Here is an 18,051-nt window from a genome sequence, read left to right as displayed (position 1 = left end):
AAGGTTTTCCTTTTTGTGCTGTTGTGGGTTCAGCACCGGGACACGGCAGCTGCTGAGGTTCAGTTTCGTCTGGATCACGAACGCCGGATGAGAGCAGCAACAGAGGAGCGGGAGCCTGGCAGCAACCTGCCCCAGGTACGCCATGACATCACAATTTACCTCCGGCAGCTCTATTTCACCGCAGAGATTTGGACCTTAGTTGGACAAAGCCAGGCTTTGAGGACGACTTCATTCCACTTTGTGCAGGTTGAGCTTTTTGCACGTAAATAACATTTAAAATGCAGGAGAAGAATGAATTATTAAATTTGGTAAAACTGCTTTTTTCCTACGATACTTACTGTTTTACTGAGCCAGTAAAGGATTTTGAATTTAATTTTGATGGCTTTGTATTGTGGTGTAGTTGTCTAAATATTTTTTTAGATTTAAATTACATTTAGGGTAGCGGTAGAAACCCATAAATTGAGGCGATTAGTGCTTAGTTGAAGAATGAAATGCAGATAGGTATATGTATTTATATTCTAGTCACGATTTTAGTTACCATACCTGGAAGAATACGTGATGTAGTAAAGTATGAACAACTTTAAAAAGCATGTTGCAACTTAATGATATCTTTATGGTGCAGGAAAAGCAAAATAAATGATCAAAACTTCAGACTTTGTCTTGAATTTGTGTTAGTTTTTTGTCACTTTCAAATGAAAGTTTTTGAAAGTTCACTGCTCAATAATTATCATGATTTATAATACATATCTGATATATGCCTCAAATATTTCTGAATGTCTATATTTTCTGCTGGTTTATGATTTAATGTATAAGTCAGCATGTTTTTTTTGTGGCAGGAGGAGCAGCGTTTACGCCTGGAGCCGCAGCGTGAAGGCCTGGAGCTTCAGGGCCTCCAGAGCCACGCGGCGCCCTGGGCTCAGGAGCGAGCGCTGCTGCAGCAGGAGGTGCGCCTGTTCAGACGCAACACCATCATCTTCTACATGAAGCTCAGGGGAATCCTGCTGCACTGGAGGCTCGGCTGCAAGGGCGACTCTGGAGACGAGACCGCCGCTCCCGACGTGAGCCACGCAGCTTCTGTTCTCAGAAATACAAACAAAGACGATTATCTGTCTGCTGCAAGTTTCAAGCTATTTACTTTACTGATCAGCTGAGTGAATTTCAGGGTGCTTAAGTTTGGTGTTTCAAGGTTTGGAAAGTGCTTGATTTTTGTTTATTGTTCTTGAAAGTACTTGATATTCAAACTGAGCAGTTTGATAATAAAGTGCAATCCAGCCCTTGATTAAAAGCCTAAATTTGGAAAACATAATTTACAGATATTTTCATACACTTTATAAAAAGACACTGAAGCATTTTTGTGTCTCTGTCTTAAGTTAAATCAGATTTAACTTTTATTGTTTTAGATCAGTTTAATTACCAAAATTACTTTTATTTGCTAAATGTCAGTAATTTTTTAAAGATTTTCTTTGCTAATTTTCTTTGCATATTGTATTTAAGCATTGAATTTGAGCAGGAAGGTAATTTACCTCGACACCATTTGCTTGGATTGTCTCATTGTAATTAATATTTATTATTCCTAATTTCTCAATTACTTATTGATCTTCACAGTTTAAATAAATATTAATTTCTTAATTAATTCTAATATTTTATACATTAACTAACGTTATTGAAATTGGGGGATTTTTTGTTAAATTTCTGTTTTGTTCTCAGACTAATCAGATTTAAAGGGTGTTTGTCTCAAAATTTTCTCCCTGCAGTAGGATGTAAAATACCATCATGAAACATTAATAACAGTAATTAATGAAATCACATAATAGTGAAACCGTCTTTTTGGTTCATTTGAATTGTTTTTAACTCCAAAGTGTGACATGGAAATGCTTGAAAAGTGCTTGGATTTTACGTTTTGTTTTTGTTACTTTAGGACGTGTTTCTTGATTTCAGTGCAGATTATTTCTAAAGTCTTCCATATTGCCGGTTATTAAAACCAAAGCAGTAAAGACGATAAAAAACGGGCATCTGATCCTGAGTTGTTTCCAGTGGTGGAGACATTTTGTCTCCACGGGGACTCGTGTACCTGCAGGTCTGACAGTCGAGTAGCTGCCAGGCTTGATTGAGTCTCTCCGTTTACCGTTTGACTCATCGATTCTGCAGTCGATGTTCCACTTCAGCTCTACTTGTCCTCCTGGGTTTCTGGTTGATTGGAGCCTCAGTCTGTGAGATTCATGTTGTGTTTTGTTTTGCGTTTTGTTCAGAAGATTTCCTGGAGATCACAACCTTCAGCAAAGTTTGGCCTTTGCTGTTTAAATCTCTGTCGATAGAAAACTGAGTGCAGTAATTAAAGCTGCAGCATTGATTTAATGCTCTTAAGGAACGTATGTGTGTGTAAATACGCGATTCAATGTTTGTAAAGGTGAAAATGTTGGTAAAAATTTGGACCACTTGCAGAAGAAAAAGTTTAGAGTGAAATTATTACTGTTTCCTTGAACAGATTAGAGTAGATTTATAGGCAAAATAAACCTACCCTAACAAAACATGTTCATTACATTTTTTTGGACAAAAGCAGTTTTAGATAATGAAACTTTAGTCTTTAGTCTGGTCAGTTGCGCCTATCTTGAGCTGTTTTAGGGCATCTTGTCACTGTAAATCCAAATAAGCTGCTGCTGGCCACGATCCAAGTCAATGTTCACACTAAAAAATGGCTGCAAACAGACGCGCAATTATACACACGCACATCTTTGAAGAGCAGAAGTAGAGCCTCCTGCGCAACCAACAAGAATGCAGCAAGTAGTTTCTGGATGGTAACTCAGCAATAAAACACTTGTCTTTTCCAGCAGCCGTTGTACAACAGTAAAACCAGCTGACCACACGAGCTGGAGATCAACTTGGGTTGCTAGGTAACAGGATGGGCTCTGCTGGGGTTGCTAGGTAACAAGGGAGTGCCCGTCAATTATGACTCAACCAGATACTTAAAAGGCTGGATGTCTTTTTTTTCTTTTGGTCACTTTGGTTGTTTTTAGAAGCAATAGAGACCCAAATGGAAGTGTTAAAAATATGAAAAAATTTTAATTTTCCATAATAGGTCCCCTATAACAAATGAAAATCTTCTTAAAATGGAAAAAGTTAGGTACAACACAAAGTATTTGTCTTGTTCTTTTTAATTTAGCTTTTTGCTTGACTTATAACACGGGAAAAATGTCTTGTTAAAAGTGAAATAATCTACCAATAGAGCTAGTACTTTTATTTATTCAATAATAAATAAGGAATTATTGACTTAAAACAACAAGCTCATATATCTTGCTGAAAAATTACTCGTTAGTTTTGTTTTATTTCAGGTGTACTAAGACATTTGCACTAGAAACTAGACCAAAATTGCTTGGTAAGATTTTGTGTTTTTGCAGTGCATGTCTGTGTTAAATTTGACTTGCTGAAACCTGCAGATACCCTTTATAACCTTCTATAAGCTATAACTGTCATGTAGAAAGTGGCCTGAAGTAGTTTGAGTTTTATTTTTTATCTGAAATGCATGATAATTACCGTACAGTTTCAGAAAGCTTTGCTTTCCTTCTCAGTTTAATTCTTGCCAGATTTACTCCACCTGACACGTGTGTGTAAACGTCCAGAATATGAATAATGTGTGTTTTCCTCCAGACTCAACAGTGGTCGTCTGTCTTCTTTTTCACTGTAAATGTTCGGAAAAGCTGCCAATCTCTGGCAGGAAGTGTTGCTATGAAAACAGAACGGAGTGCATGAATCAGAGCAGGTTGTTCCTGACTCGCTCATCTGTTCCAGTTGGAGAAGCTGGAGGGTTTCCCAGAGATGGGAGTGACGGCGGAGCCGGCGGAGGGGGAGGCAGAACGAGACGACAGGCCGTGTTTAGCACAAACTCCGGGGGACGTCCCTGAAACTGGACCCGCCGTCTCTCTGCTGTCCCCTGACCAGCACCTGCAGCACCAGAGACAGGTACCGACCCGCTTACAGCGTTTTAAATCACTGGACATTAAATATGTTTACATAGTTCCCATGGGACGTCACACATCTGTGAACTTTTTTAAAAACTTTTTTCAAACAAATAACTTTAACACAGTGACAAATATCACAATATTATAATAAAAGTAAATAATAAACACATTGACAGTGTTGGAGTTAAGGTCTTGCAACCTTCAAAGTAGAATGAATAAATTATAAAACAGAAGTTTAAATTGGTCAGTTAAAACAATGTATAACTTTTCTTCTATATTATTTTCTTATCAAAGAGTCAGAAATACATTCAAATACAAATAATAAAGAGTCTGCTGCAGCAAAAGAAAAATGAAGGTAAAAAGCATAACTGAGGGATCTACTTTTGAGATAAAGTATAAACAATAATAAACAAGCTACAAGCTTAGAACTACTTTCAACTCCTATCTAACTTATAAACAATAAAACTACACAGAACATATTACTCGATTATAGTTTTTGACTCTCTCACCTCTGTGTAACACTAACATAAATATTAGTGATATTTAATGTAGCACTGCAATCAAAATCAGGTCTATTTGTTGCCGAACTAGAAACGTTAGCTTAGCTGTCGTAGCTTTTAGCTGCAAGCTAAAACGGACATGTGGATTTTTCAAAGGGTTTGGTTTGACTCAGTTCAGTGTGAAAGAGAACCAGACCAGCTGCAAATGTTACAACTTTGTCCCAAACTGAACCAAATGTACCGCTGTGTTGTGAAAAATAAATAAAGATCACAAACCCATATTTTGTTGCTGCAAATTAAAAGAAGCTTAACTGCAGAGTTCATTCTGTGTTGAAGTCAAAATATTTAAATGAGATATTCAGCTCAGATTAAATAAAACAGAAACTGTCATGTTAATCCTGAAAATTTAACTTGTTCTGAACTTGGTGAATCAATGTTTTTTGTGCTCTTCAGTTGTACTTTATTCCCCTTTTCTATGTTAAAAAATATTTGGATGCTTCTGATTGCAGCTTTCTGCCACAGTAAACAGATTCTGACCCCTTTAGCTGGTTAGAAGCACCAGATATGTTGAATAAATCAAGTTTTCTGCTTCTTGAGACCAAAATCAAATCCTGGAATCTCGGTTAAATGTGATGTTTACAGAAGCTGAGGTGTTTTCAGGATTCTGTCCATATTCAGCTTTCTCAGAGATCTGCCTTTAGGTCCCAGTCGCCCCTGTCTGTAACGTAAAACCTGTACATGTAGGCAGTCTGGATGCATTATTAATCACCCTGAAGTGCTTAACTTTGTAGAAGCTTTTGATATTTTTCCTCTTCACGTCATGAAGAGAATTTTTCCTGAGGTCTCACTTCGTGGTCCTGTGGGTAGTTTTCCATTTTATCCGTACAATATTCTGTTGAGAAACTACAGTATGTGCAAGCGGTAGTATGTTGCACCAACTGTAGCACATTCACAGATTTTCTGTTACTCAATTATTTGCAGAAAATTGCTATTCACAGATTTTATGTAGAGCATTTATGAAGTGTTTGGAATAAAATGTGGCTTGTGAAGCTGAAATATCCAGGTGCAATGCCACTTGATGCACTAACAGTTGGAGTTTGGAAAGCTGTCAGTCCAGGAGTGCCATTCGTTTTCATTCACTTGAAAGAAGTTGCCTTGACTTGCTGTTTGAAGCAGCCAATTCCCTGTTATTCCCCCTGTCTGCTCCTGCAGACTAGTGGCAGCAGCAATTAGCAAACAGCTGGTGGAACTGCAGATCTGCTGACCTCATTATATGAGTTGATTCTCAGTCCAACGATCCTAAGGAAGGTTTTAAACAGTGTCGAAAAGAGCAGGAGCTTCTTAAAGAAACAGAGGCCTAATTTCAACTCAAAGTAATATAGGTACTTGATTGTGCTATAAACTACCAGGCATTTAAATTTAGCCTTCACTTTATTATTGGTCATAAACTTTCATGGCAGCTTCAGGCCTTCCTGCACCTGAGCTCATTTAAATTTTTTCTGAAAAGGCTGACAGAGCCGGCAGCCCTGCAGTGACACCTCCAGGTGATAACTGGTTTCCTCCACTGGAGGACCAACCACAAGCAAAACCCACCACTGAGCCAAGCTGCTCAGTTCTCATGCAAGGCAAATAAATCATATTTCAGCTTTTATTACAGTGTAACTCTGAGATTTCTAAGGATTTCTGGCATTATTTTGTACCCGTCTGTGTCTAAATATTTATGCAGGCTTCCTGTGTGCAATGTTGCTGTTTTATTTTTAAAATAATTAAGGTGTTGGTCGTCTGTTTGCAGTTTGGTGAGAACAGGCGAGTGCTGCAGGCCCTGCGATCGCTCCTGGAAGAGTTTCGAGACGAGCTGAGGGAGGAGCAGATGAGGCGGTGCCAACTGCAGCAAGCGTATGCCAACGACAAGGCCGCCTGGGAGGTCAAGTGGACAGAGATGAAGTGCCAGGCCGCCCAGGTACAGATGGCGTCTCACCGCCCACCTTTAAAGGAGCACAGCAATCTGGTGGAAAAAAGCTGTTCTTTCAGCAAACAGTTAGAGGACAGGAAACATGTTGCCTCTTCCAGGCGTGACGGCCAAATCTGAACACACTGCATGCGTTGGCCCTTCTAGGCTGCAATGAAATGATTAAAAATAAACCTAATTTTGATTTAAATAGTGTTGCTGAGGACATTTTGCTTTTAAGATAAAAAAAATCCTTGATATGTTCTACCCACAACTTCTCAAGTGCTAATTTTAGCTTCCCCCAGTATAAAAAAATATATTTTATTTATAAATGATAATATTGTTTTCTAGTGAATATTTATCACTGGAACTGGAAGACATTTTAAGTATCCAGAATAAATTACAGATAAAATTAATTATAAAGTCTTCTAAATTTATAAATCATAAACAAAATTGTCCTTAGAAAAGGATTAGCTGAGACTAATGCACCAGAATGACAACCAGTTTTAATAGGAAGAGAAAGAAATGATAAAGTATGCAAATGGAAAGTAATGAGCTTGTTGTGATAGGCCTACACCCAATGCAAAAAATAAAAATAAATCTTCTATGAAGCACCTTTTGCTATTCAATTATTAACTGATTAATCCAGAAACAATGATCAGGCGTACTCTAAAGAAAAACTATGCTATTGCGTTTTAGGCGATAAATGTTTGTTTTCTTATTTGTTTTCAATATGCTAACCGAATGTCTTGGAGTTCGTCTCTGGTTGCTAGGTAACGGGCTTGGCTTCTCTGGGGTTGCTAGGTAACCACCTTGCTGATTTGTGAGGTTACATTCCGGAGGTATTTTTTAAATGGGAGGTTGATTTTTGAACTCTTTTTAAAAAACTGCTGTTTTTAAAAGCAGTTGAGACCCAAATAGAAGTACAAAAACCATTCAAAATGTGAATTTTGCGTAATTGGCTGAGAAAGAAAAGGCCAGAAAGGACTGAACCCACTTTAAATCGATCCGGCAACTCAACCTCCTGTAGAGTTGCAGCTCACAGTCAGTTGGAGGACATGTTCTCCGTTGGACCGAAGCGTTCGGAGATCCAATCTGAAGCTCGTCGTGTCAGAGTGGAGTCTCTTCTAAGCTTTATCTGATTGAAAAACGGGAAAATGAAGCTTTCGGAACCAATTAGGAGGCTTGAGCCATAGGAAGAAGATTATCTCTTTAACTCTCGCACTTCTAATCCGTGCGGCTCTTACACGGTTCAATCCCCCCACAGTGCAGAGGTTGCTAAGGGCTGCTCTGAGAACTAATGTGCTTAGTTTCATCTGATAATGTCGGCTCGCTCTCTCGCTCGCTCCGGGCTGCTTCGTTCTGATTCGTTCTGCAGCTCAGCAGAGCGGAGGGGAAATGAAAATTGCCCCTCACCTGTGTGTTTAGATGTGAACATAAGGTCCAGTTTGACCTCTGGCTTGTTTGAAAAGCCTCACAGAGTTTTATAGCTGCAGTATAATATAAACAGGGCAAACAGTTGTGAAAGTTATGCAAGCTGCTGGCGGATCAAAGCCACAAAAAAAACGAGAAGTTCTGCAGCTTTGAAGATTTCTTCAAGACCTCCGAGTCCTTCGTTCAGCATTTCTCTTTCTCAGGAGAAGACGGCCTATAAGACAAAGTCAGGAGAACAGCTTTTGTGTTTTGTCTGAAATAAACAAAGTAACAGAGGCGCCCAGTTATAACCCAACAGACAGTATGTTGGTTGTTTTCATCTAAAACCTGTGGTGCTTTTTTCCCCCTGGATCAGATGAAGACCAGCTTTTAGCATGAACAAAAGCAGAAAGAAATGAATGAAAAGCAAACATGACTTTCATCACAGTTCACAGGCCTTGTCCACATGTATAAATATATTTATAAAAACAAACATCTCCGCCACATCGTTTAAAAAATATTATTGTTCACACGGAATCAGTTTCAGAAACATTTTCATCCACACAGATCCATCCAAATCTGTCTCTGAGAGTGGTTTAAACATGCCACACCCATAGGGGGCAGTGTAGCACAAAGCTAAAACCTGTCAGCCAATCGGATTGCTTCAAAGCAACCACGACTTGTTAATCTGACAATTATTTGAATAAATAAATTAATTGGCACATTCTGGCAAATTTATTTCATTTAATCATGTAAGCTTATTTCATATAGTATCAAAAATGCTTTAAAATATGCAAATAAACAATTTAGAAATTAGAAAATAAATATTTCTGTTGCATAAAATGCAACAACACACCACAGTCTTCTTTATCTTTAATGCGAACTGTAGGTATTTTTTAAACAGTTTTTACTTTGACTGTTCTGAATATGTTGTTCTTTCAACAAATTCCCTTTTTGAGTCTGTAATCTCCAATTACTGATTTATCAATTCCTGGTTGATTATTTCAATAATCTGTCAATCAAATTAGTCAGATTAATCCATTCAGTCAGAGTTAAAATTAGATTTTTTTTTACAGAATCTGATCTTCATGTTACATTTGAAATTGAACACATTTACACACAAAAACGTTTCTTATTTTATTTTAGATGCCAAATGTATTATTTTGTACAGTTTTGGCTTAATTACTGCTCTGAGTATGTGGCTCCTTCAGCAAAATGGTCTTTTTTAAATCAGTTAGCGATTGATCAATTACTGAATTAGTTGACTATTATTTCATTAATCGATTAATCACAAATAATCCAATTAATTAATTTAGTCCTTTTTAAAGGAGGTGTTTTTTTTTTTTTTACCGAATTTAAACCAGATGGAGATGAAACCATGCCAAGTGAAGTTTGATTAATTGATTACAAAATTAGTTGGCAATTATTTAAATGATCAATTAATCCTGACTAATCTGATTAATCAATTCAGTCCTACTTAAAAGGGGATTTTTTGTTTGTTTGTTTGTTTTACAGAATTTGAATTATATGAAGCTAAAATGCTTATATACCATATAGCATAGCTTTGGCTTAATTCCAGCTCTGAATATGTTGTTGTTTCAGCAAAATTGCCTTTTTTTGAGTCAGTTAACGATTAATCGACTACTAAATTATTTGACAATTATTTAAGTTATCGATTATTCACTATTAATCATTTCAGTCCTAGTTTTAGTCTTAATTCTGATGAAAAAGGCAACATTCTCTGTTTTTTAGCCACACATCTTCCTGTCTCAGGTGTCATATTTCTTTAAATCTACCCCAGTTGTCTGTGTGTTTGGTCTGAACAGCTGGAGGAGGAGGGAGGTGAAAAGGTGCGAGGTGAAGCTCAGGGAGGCGAAGAGGAGCCGCCTGGAGGAGAGGCGGAGTGGGCCCTGACCCAGGAGCGCGAGGAGCAACGGCGCCTGCTGGCCCAGAGCCACAGCGAGTCTCTGGACCTGCGCTGGAGGCTGCAGCACGGAGAGAAGAGGTGGAGCCGCGAGAGGGCGGAGCTCCAGGAGCGCTTCGACCGGGAGCGCCAGGAGTGGGACGGCAGCATGAGGGAACTCCGCCGGAAGATGGACCGGGTGAGAGACGCTGGGACTGACCCAGTTCTGGACCGAAGTCTAACCAAGTGGGAGAAACATCCAGAATTTAAGAGAGAACTCTGGTTGTTACTGTAGAAGATGCAGCTCAGCTGGTTCAGTAAGTTCAGTTCACTGAACGGCAACAGGAAGATCCTCGTTACTGTCCAGTCGCTATGGCAACGGGTTTTATTCAGACATAAAGATGGTTAAAGATCTAAACACATTAACTCATCATCCATCCATCCATTCATCTGTTTATCAATCTGTTTATCCATCCATCCATTCATTCATTTGTTTTAGATGAGTCCACCATCCATTCACCCATCCACCCATCCATCCATCCATCCATCCATCCATCCATCCATCCACCCATCCACCCATCCATCCATCCACCCATCCATCCCTCCATCTTGTATTAAATATGAAACCTGATTTTTCCAGGTTTCATATTTATATTTCAATCCCTCTACATTTTGACATGAAAAGCACTGAGGATCTTATATTAGTCAGAACATCTCAGAGAGATTCTTAAAATGAAGATGATGAAATATAGAAACATTTTCAGTCCTAAAGATGAAACTAAATCAAGTCTTGAAGTTTTTGACTTTGTCTCAGCTGATCACCAATGATTGCATTAATCTGAGAGGAGAAGCAAAGACAAAGCTCTCAGATTGAATATCATCCCTGCTGTGGTTAAAGCATCTTCCGAGGGTCACTGAATAATGGATTTACTTTCTCCCTCAGTTTCACCGGATGCTTCTCTCTTCGTTTTGTGGCTGCTGGTCAAAGCAAAAGGCAGCAGAACGAGCATCATTACCATGATAGCACTGTGAGACTATTATCATATAAAGCAGGGGAGGGGAAAACAGCTCTCTTAACACGGCTAAAAAAAGATGCTGATGCACCACTGAATGTAGATATGAAGCAGTGAAGGCAGATACATTATTCAGCAATGTGTTAATAAAGGTAGCCTAAAGATACTCAAATAAGTTATACTCTTCTTAAGGATTACTAAGGGACTCTTATTACATCAATAAATTAGAAAAATGTATTTACTTAAAGCATCAACAGTTGTTGTATTTATGTGGCCACAGCCCATGGTGTTAATTTAAAGCAGCTATAGATGGCGCCGTGTTTTATGTGGTTCATGGAGGTAGATAATAAAAATCGACAGGACAGCCAGTGGTAAAAAATGACAGGAAATAAATGTTAGTAAGAGCTTCACACATAACAAACTGCATCTGTTTGGGTTTTAACTGTAAAAGTATCCTTTTGCAAACTGAAAGATGACAAACCAGAACATATAATTATTAATAATAAAACATTTTTAATAGTTATTAACAGAGTATCATGACTATCAAGTTTGAAATTATTGCCATAATTAATTTCTTTAATGCAATCATAAATAATCCAGATTTTAAGTCAATTAAGCTTGAGGGTTTTAAATATTTTAAATCCCACCTGATGCCACAGTGTAGGGCTGCACAATATATCTCAAATACATCACCATCGCAAAATTAGTGTGGAAAATTCACATCGCAAAGTACCAGGACTGAAACGATTAATCAGATTAATCTCAATTAATCAATTCTTTGTTTGTTTATTTTGAATTCATGAGCCGAGCAGATTATAGATTTGGAACATGCCAATTTTTCTCAGAGAAACATTTGCACAAACTTAGCACTGAAGTAACTAGTCAAATTAATTACGATTAATTGATTATTGAAATAATTCTCAACTCCTTTAGTAATCGATTAATCGTTAACTGGAATATACAGACTCAAAAAAGACCATTTGATGAAAGAGCAACAGACTCAGAGCAGTAATTAATTCAAAAATGTACAAAAACATAAATATATAAATATGTATATATACATGTTTATGTACATATTTATTCATGTAAATATATTTTATTTAGAAATGCTCAAGTGGCATAGCTTTAGCTTCGACTGGTTGTCCTGATGTGTGTGTTTATCTTTAATCGTTCAGATGCAAAGGGAACTGAACAGCAGACGAGGCGAAGGCCCCGACATCAAAGATGGCAGCTTGGCCCACAGAGGAGTGTTTTCACCTCAGGAAAGCCCGTGCAGCGTCCCGCGCTCCCCTCACACTCCTCCGTCCCCCTGTTCGTCCACTCCAGTGCCTGCGCCCCCCACGCGCTCCCACTCAGACTCTGAGGCGTTGCTGGGAGAGCAGGGGGCCGCCGTGAGGCTGAAGGGCCCGACGGAGAACCTGTTCCTGGATGCGCTGTTTCTGGACCCCCTGAGTGGCCTGGAGGTCCCGCCGCCCTGTCGACTGGAGAGCGAGAAGAGGTTCCCCTGCATGAACGAGGTTAGCATGTTAGCATGTTAATTTTACACTGAAGCTAACGTACAGTTATATAAAAATATTACTCAAACCTTCACAAGAGGATTTGTGGGGCGCATACATAAATGAAATTAAAATTAATACATGTTATGTGTACTTCTATATTTCATAAGTTATTAAAAAAAATTGTAATTTGTATTAAAATAAAAAAAAAATTGAAACATATTTAAATTTGATCAATTTTAATTTGCATAAACATACATATATACATAAATACATATTTTAATTTCTTTTATGTTTTAAATTTTTATAAAGTTATTGATTGGGTTTTACATTTATGTCTTGATTCAAGAAGATAACTCTGTACATAAATCATTTTATTCATGATTTTAGTGGTGTTTGTTTCCATTTTGTTTAAGGTTTTTGTTTTTTATTTTGGATATTTAAAATGTCTTACAGTTGCAGTGTGGTGTATTTTTTACATAATTTAAGTTTATTAGTCTTCCAAGCTAATGAACGTAGTTTATTGAGTTACATCTATCACATTAAAATGACAATATCTTCATCTCAATAACTACTGGCACAATAGCAAAATTTATTATTGTGACAATTGTAGTTCCACTTTGAACACCCACTTTACAGTAATAAAAATCCAGCTTTTATTCCTGGTCAGTTAACATCAATTCTTGGTGTTACAGGGTAATAAAAGAAGGGTTTGTTGCTGAGAAAAGATCTTTTCTAGACCAAATAAAGTAAAGAAAATATCCAAAAGGTTATGAAACTGTCTGCATTTTATTAAGACAACAAAACTGCCCCTTTGTTTTATTAACATAATACTTGTTTAAACTGTTACTGAGTGCATAAAAAAAAATCACAGGATAATCACTTTGTTTAAGTTTCTAATACAATATGGGTGCAGAGTATCTTCAGCTGTGGGGTTCTGGCCGATGTTTGGCCTCCCCTGCTGGGTGTAAACAGAGTTACATCTGTTGTTTCAGGCTCTGAATGAGATTTCAGAGGGTGACGGCGCTCCTGGATACCCAGAAGAGGAGATGAGGGAAGGTGGAAGTCTCCTCAGGTAGGAGTTAAAGTCAAACTGCATTCAGCCTGACTGGTTGTCGTTTCCAGGCTTTTACTGCATTTCTCTCACTCCTTCGTCCACGACGGCCCCTTGGGACGTTTTGTGTTGATTCTGTTTGCTTTTACTAGAAGTGACACACAGTTTGTCCCTGGTGGCTTTTATTTGGCTTTTCTTTTTAGGCAGGATAGAGATCCACACTGCTATGATTATAAATAATTCAGCCAAGTTTGAAATATTAAGAAGGGTTCATTTGGTTTACAAAAAAAAGAAGGAAAGATCGAAACTGGTTGTGTTAGGATTGTGTATCATCCTGGGTGGGGATAGAAAGGAGGTGAGTTCATGTTTTTTCAGGATTATATGAAATGTTTTGTTATGTCTATAAAACAAGCCGTTTCAAAAGCCTTCGGAATGTAACGTCATAAATCTCACCTTGTAACCCCACCCGTTACCTAGCAACCCAAGCGGAACTCCACCCGTTACCTAGCAACCCAGGCGGAACTCCACTCGTCACCTAGCAACCCAAGTGGAGTTCCAGAACATTTGGTCATAATAATGATAATAAAAATAGATTATATTTATTAAGCCCTTTATATCTTTAGGTCTCAAAGGGAAAAAAACATAATAAGCAATTGTAATGAATGGAAATAATTAATAAATAAAAGAGATGTAAACCAATTTCTAAGAAAATGCTTCTGCTTTTCAAAGATGTACCGTTGTTTAATATTTTTGCAACTATTTTTATGTGTGTGCAAATGTGGAGTTGGCGGAATTGTCAGAACTAACTTATTTGAATTTAAAGCAATAAAAGGCATTAAAACAGATGAAAGGCAGCCGCCGCGGGTTCGATTCCCAGACCTGGCGACATTTGCCGCATGTCTTCTCCCCTTTCTTTCCCCCTTTCCTGTCAGCCTACTGTCATATAAAGGACACTAGAGCCCACAAAAAGACCCCCTGGTGGGGAGAAAAAAAAAGAAAAAACAGATGAAAGGAGATCAAAATAGGCATCACTGAGCAGACTAAAATCTCATTATCTTAGAATGATTTTATTTAAAATGTAATGAACATGTTCTGAATAGCCCGTAACCCAGGAGTGTCCAAAGTGTGGCCTGGGGAATGACACAGATTTGTTTCCCTGGCACAGGTGTTTACAAAATTATTACAGACAATATTAATACAGAAAAGTACAGCGTTGTAGAAATGCTACTAAAATGTAATTAAGTAAATTTAACTAGTTCCTACCCAACTGTGATGGTTTATAACTGGCTCATGGTTTAATTTATTGCTTTTGATGTGTTTTATGTTCAGAGCCAAGTCTGTATGCTCCATGAGCGACTTCCAGCGGCTGATGGACAGCTCGCCATTCCTCCCCGACAAGTCACGGCCCGGCGGCCCCGACCAAGACGACGTCACGCCGCCGCTCTCTCCGGACGACCTCAAGTACATCGAGGAGTTCAGCAACAAGGGCTGGGGCTTCCCTGGCCCACGGTCGGTTCTGGAGGGGGAGGCCGGGTCCGACCCGTTTCCGCCAGCCTCCTGGTTCCTGACCACCAGCGCCACCCTGACCACCAGCACCCTGAGCAGCCCCGAGCACTGCCACAAGTCCCCGCTCAGGGGCCCCGGGGCCGGGGTCGGAGTGGAGCACTACGGGGTTCCCATCCTCCACAGTCCGACCCGAGCGGGGGCGGCGGACCGAACCGCGACCCAGGACCCGGATCTGCTTTATTCCAAAGGTACTGAGGCTGCAACTAATGATTGTTTTAGTTATAAATTATTCTGATGTATGTAACTATTATAAAAATATTTTTTATTAGGGGTGCACCGATTAACCCATTACTAAAATAGATTATTTCAACAATTGATTCATCAGAATTAATCTGATGAATCATTTCAGCCCTACTTAGTATTTTCTGTTAACAGAATTTGAACTGAGTGAAATTAAAATTATGCCAATTAAGGTTGTTTTTTTATATTAAATTCATAATTTATAGACATATTTTTACAGATTAGGTTAATTACTACACTGAGTGTGTTGTTCTTTCAACAGAAGCCTCTGTATACTCCAGTTACTAAGATAAGATTAAAAGGTTTTTTATTAGTTCAACAAGTGGAATATTTAAACTGGACAGAAGGACAGAAATAAAAACAAACAGCAAGATACTAAGATATTTTCAATAGAAAGTAAACCAAAAGTACACAATAACATTTAGTTTTTGCACTCCATCGTTCGATAATCGTTTCAAAACAATGATATTATAGTTTATTGCTATAATTAGTGGGACAACACTGCAAAAGCACAAAATGTAACCAAGTATTTTTGTCTAGTTTCTAGTACAAATATCTTAAGGCACTTCAAATAAAACAAAACTGACTTACAAGTAAGTTTTCAGCAAGACACAGGAGCTTGTTTTACAAAAATAACTTTTTAATCTTGATTTTAAAAAAGTACCAGTTGAACTGGCAGATATAATTCTAAAGAAAACCCAGAGCTGATTCTGATACATACCACAGTTACCGACGGCAACAGAAAAAAAGGGGCAGGAGCTGTCAGTTACTGGTTGCTATGGTAACCACCAACTGCCAAGAGCAGTGTAACAGAACTTAACACACCAATAAATGTCTGGAGAAACAACTTGTTGACTAAACAAAATAAATTAACTCCTGCACACTCATGATTAATTGATTATGAAATTATTTGCTGATTATTTCAACAATCGATTTGTCTCTACTAATCTGATGAATTGTTTCAGCAATAAAGGGTAGCAAACCGCGGCTGGGCGGAGACGCCGGGGAGTCAGACGAGGTGTTCAGCGGTCCCCGGTGGCCGTGTCTCCTGGAGGGCGGCGGACTCCGGACGTCTCCCAGTCCGTCCCCCATCTGCTCCACTTTGGGTTATGCCTCCTCTCTGGAGCTGCAGCTTCAGAAAAACCTGAGCGACGACATGAAGGAGGTGGCCATATCCGTCTGCAACGCCATCCGCTCCCCGCCGGGGCTGGCGGTGCACGACACCGCCTGCCAGACCAACGGCTTCACCACGCGAGGAACCCAGACGACCCAGACCATCAGCGTCGGCCTGCAGACGGACCTGCTGCGGAACCTGACCAGCAGCCCCCACCGCTGCCTCACCCCGAAAGGTGGCAGCACACCCATCTCTTCTCCGTCGCGCAGCACGAGGAAGGTGCAGTACTCGCCGGTGGTGCAAAGCAAGTTCGAGCGACCATGCTGCTCGCCCAAATACGGCTCCCCGAAGTTGCAGCGCAAGCCATCCACGTCCGGGAAGAACGAGCCGCCAAACAACAGCCGTACCGCCACGTAAGCAATTAATCAATTAACGATAAATCAAAATGAGCTGGATGATCGCCACTCTGATGTTTGAAGGGGAACTGTTATGCAAAGTCACATTTCGCTTTCATTTGGGTCTCTACTGCTTCTAAAAACAACCTAAGCACTTTAAGAAGCCACCTAACTGCTTTATGGCAATAAATTAATGTTTTTTGGTGCCTGGAAGATGAGAGATTTCTAAAACCTCTAGAACGTAATGTCACAAATCAGAAGGCAATCCCTGTTACCTAGCAACCCCAGAAGCCTAGCCTGTTACCTAGCAACTCAAGTGCAACCCCAGCACATTTGGTCAGCTGGTTTTATCTGTGCTGTACAATGGCTGCTGGAAAAGACAAGTGTTTTGTTGTTGACTTACCACCCAGAAACCACTTGCTACAGTCTTGTTGGTTGTGCAGGAGGCTCCAGTTCTGCTTTTTAAAGATGTACGGTTGCATAATTGCACATCTGTTTGCAGCCAATTTTACTTGCGAGTGTATACGTTGATTTGGAGGCGTGGCCAGCAGCAGCTTATTTAGATTTAAAGTGACAAGAGGCCCTAAAACAGCTGAAAGGAGATCAAAATAGGAAGAACCGACTAAACTATCATTTGAATATGGTCTCAAAACAACAACAATATTATCATTTATCGCAATAATTACTGGTTCTTGTTGTCATGACAGCCCCACCGCCATGCCCTCCACCCCCCAGAAGGGCAACAGTGAGTCGGCGTGGGCGCGCTCCACCACCACCCGGGACAGCCCCGTCCACACCACCATCAATGACGGCCTCTCCAGCCTCTTCAACATCATTGACCACACGCCGGTCGTCTTCGAGAAGTTCAACAAATCCCCAAGCCGCTCCCGGCAGACGCCACCCACCACCGCAGAGCCCAGCCCGGCTCATGGCGGCGCCGCCAGGGGACGGTCACCCAGCCCAGTGCAGCTGATTGTGGAGACTCAGGGCGATAGGAACCCAGAGGTGGTCAGCATCCGACAGGACCTGTCCGCGCCGCCGGGATACACGCTGGCCGAAAACACGGCACGTATCCTGAACAAGAAGCTGCAGGAGCAGAGCTTCCGGGAGGAGCGGCGGCTGCAGGCAGGCGGGCAGGGCGGCCACGGCAGGGACGCCGTCCGGACGGCGGAGACGGACAGAGGACAATCTGGATGTATGGAGGTAAATATACAGATGCCCTGGATTCAGCGCTTCATCATTCAGTTGATCTGGCGGCCATGTTTTATGACACACTGACATCATCGCCTCGGATTCCCTTTGAAGACAAACAAGTTTTCAGTCGTAGCCCAGATAACAACATGCACTAAAATGTAGATTTTTTTTTTTCTCTCTCAGATTGAAAACACTGACTGATGCGATGGTAATGTTAAAACATTTAGCTCTCCTCAGAAACACTGAGCCTCTCTTCTCT

At 39.9% G+C, this 18,051-nt stretch overlaps 1 protein-coding gene across 4 annotated transcripts in view; it reads left to right on the top strand.

The window, feature by feature from the left end:
- LOC122840880 (microtubule cross-linking factor 1) overlaps positions 1 to 18,051 on the top strand; it is an 85,361-nt gene that overhangs the window by 50,601 nt on the left and 16,709 nt on the right. For 3 of the 4 annotated variants that reach the window (XM_044133660.1, XM_044133661.1, XM_044133662.1), the window contains 10 exons: positions 34 to 135; positions 837 to 1,058; positions 3,787 to 3,957; positions 6,249 to 6,416; positions 9,644 to 9,919; positions 11,909 to 12,250; positions 13,225 to 13,304; positions 14,613 to 15,037; positions 16,055 to 16,616; positions 17,306 to 17,801. In XM_044133660.1, coding sequence (XP_043989595.1) covers positions 34 to 135; positions 837 to 1,058; positions 3,787 to 3,957; positions 6,249 to 6,416; positions 9,644 to 9,919; positions 11,909 to 12,250; positions 13,225 to 13,304; positions 14,613 to 15,037; positions 16,055 to 16,616; positions 17,306 to 17,801 — 2,844 coding nt within the window. Of the gene's footprint in view, positions 1 to 33; positions 136 to 836; positions 1,059 to 3,786; positions 3,958 to 6,248; positions 6,417 to 9,643; positions 9,920 to 11,908; positions 12,251 to 13,224; positions 13,305 to 14,612; positions 15,038 to 16,054; positions 16,617 to 17,305; positions 17,802 to 17,975; positions 18,001 to 18,051 lie in introns of all 4 variants that reach the window. The other variant, XM_044133664.1, reaches the window with a different exon arrangement.

Source organism: Gambusia affinis, linkage group LG12, assembly GCF_019740435.1.
Source record: "Gambusia affinis linkage group LG12, SWU_Gaff_1.0, whole genome shotgun sequence".
NCBI lineage: Eukaryota > Metazoa > Chordata > Actinopteri > Cyprinodontiformes > Poeciliidae > Gambusia > Gambusia affinis.
Note: the sequence above shows the minus strand (reverse complement) of the source record. Positions and strands in the feature narration are given on the sequence as shown.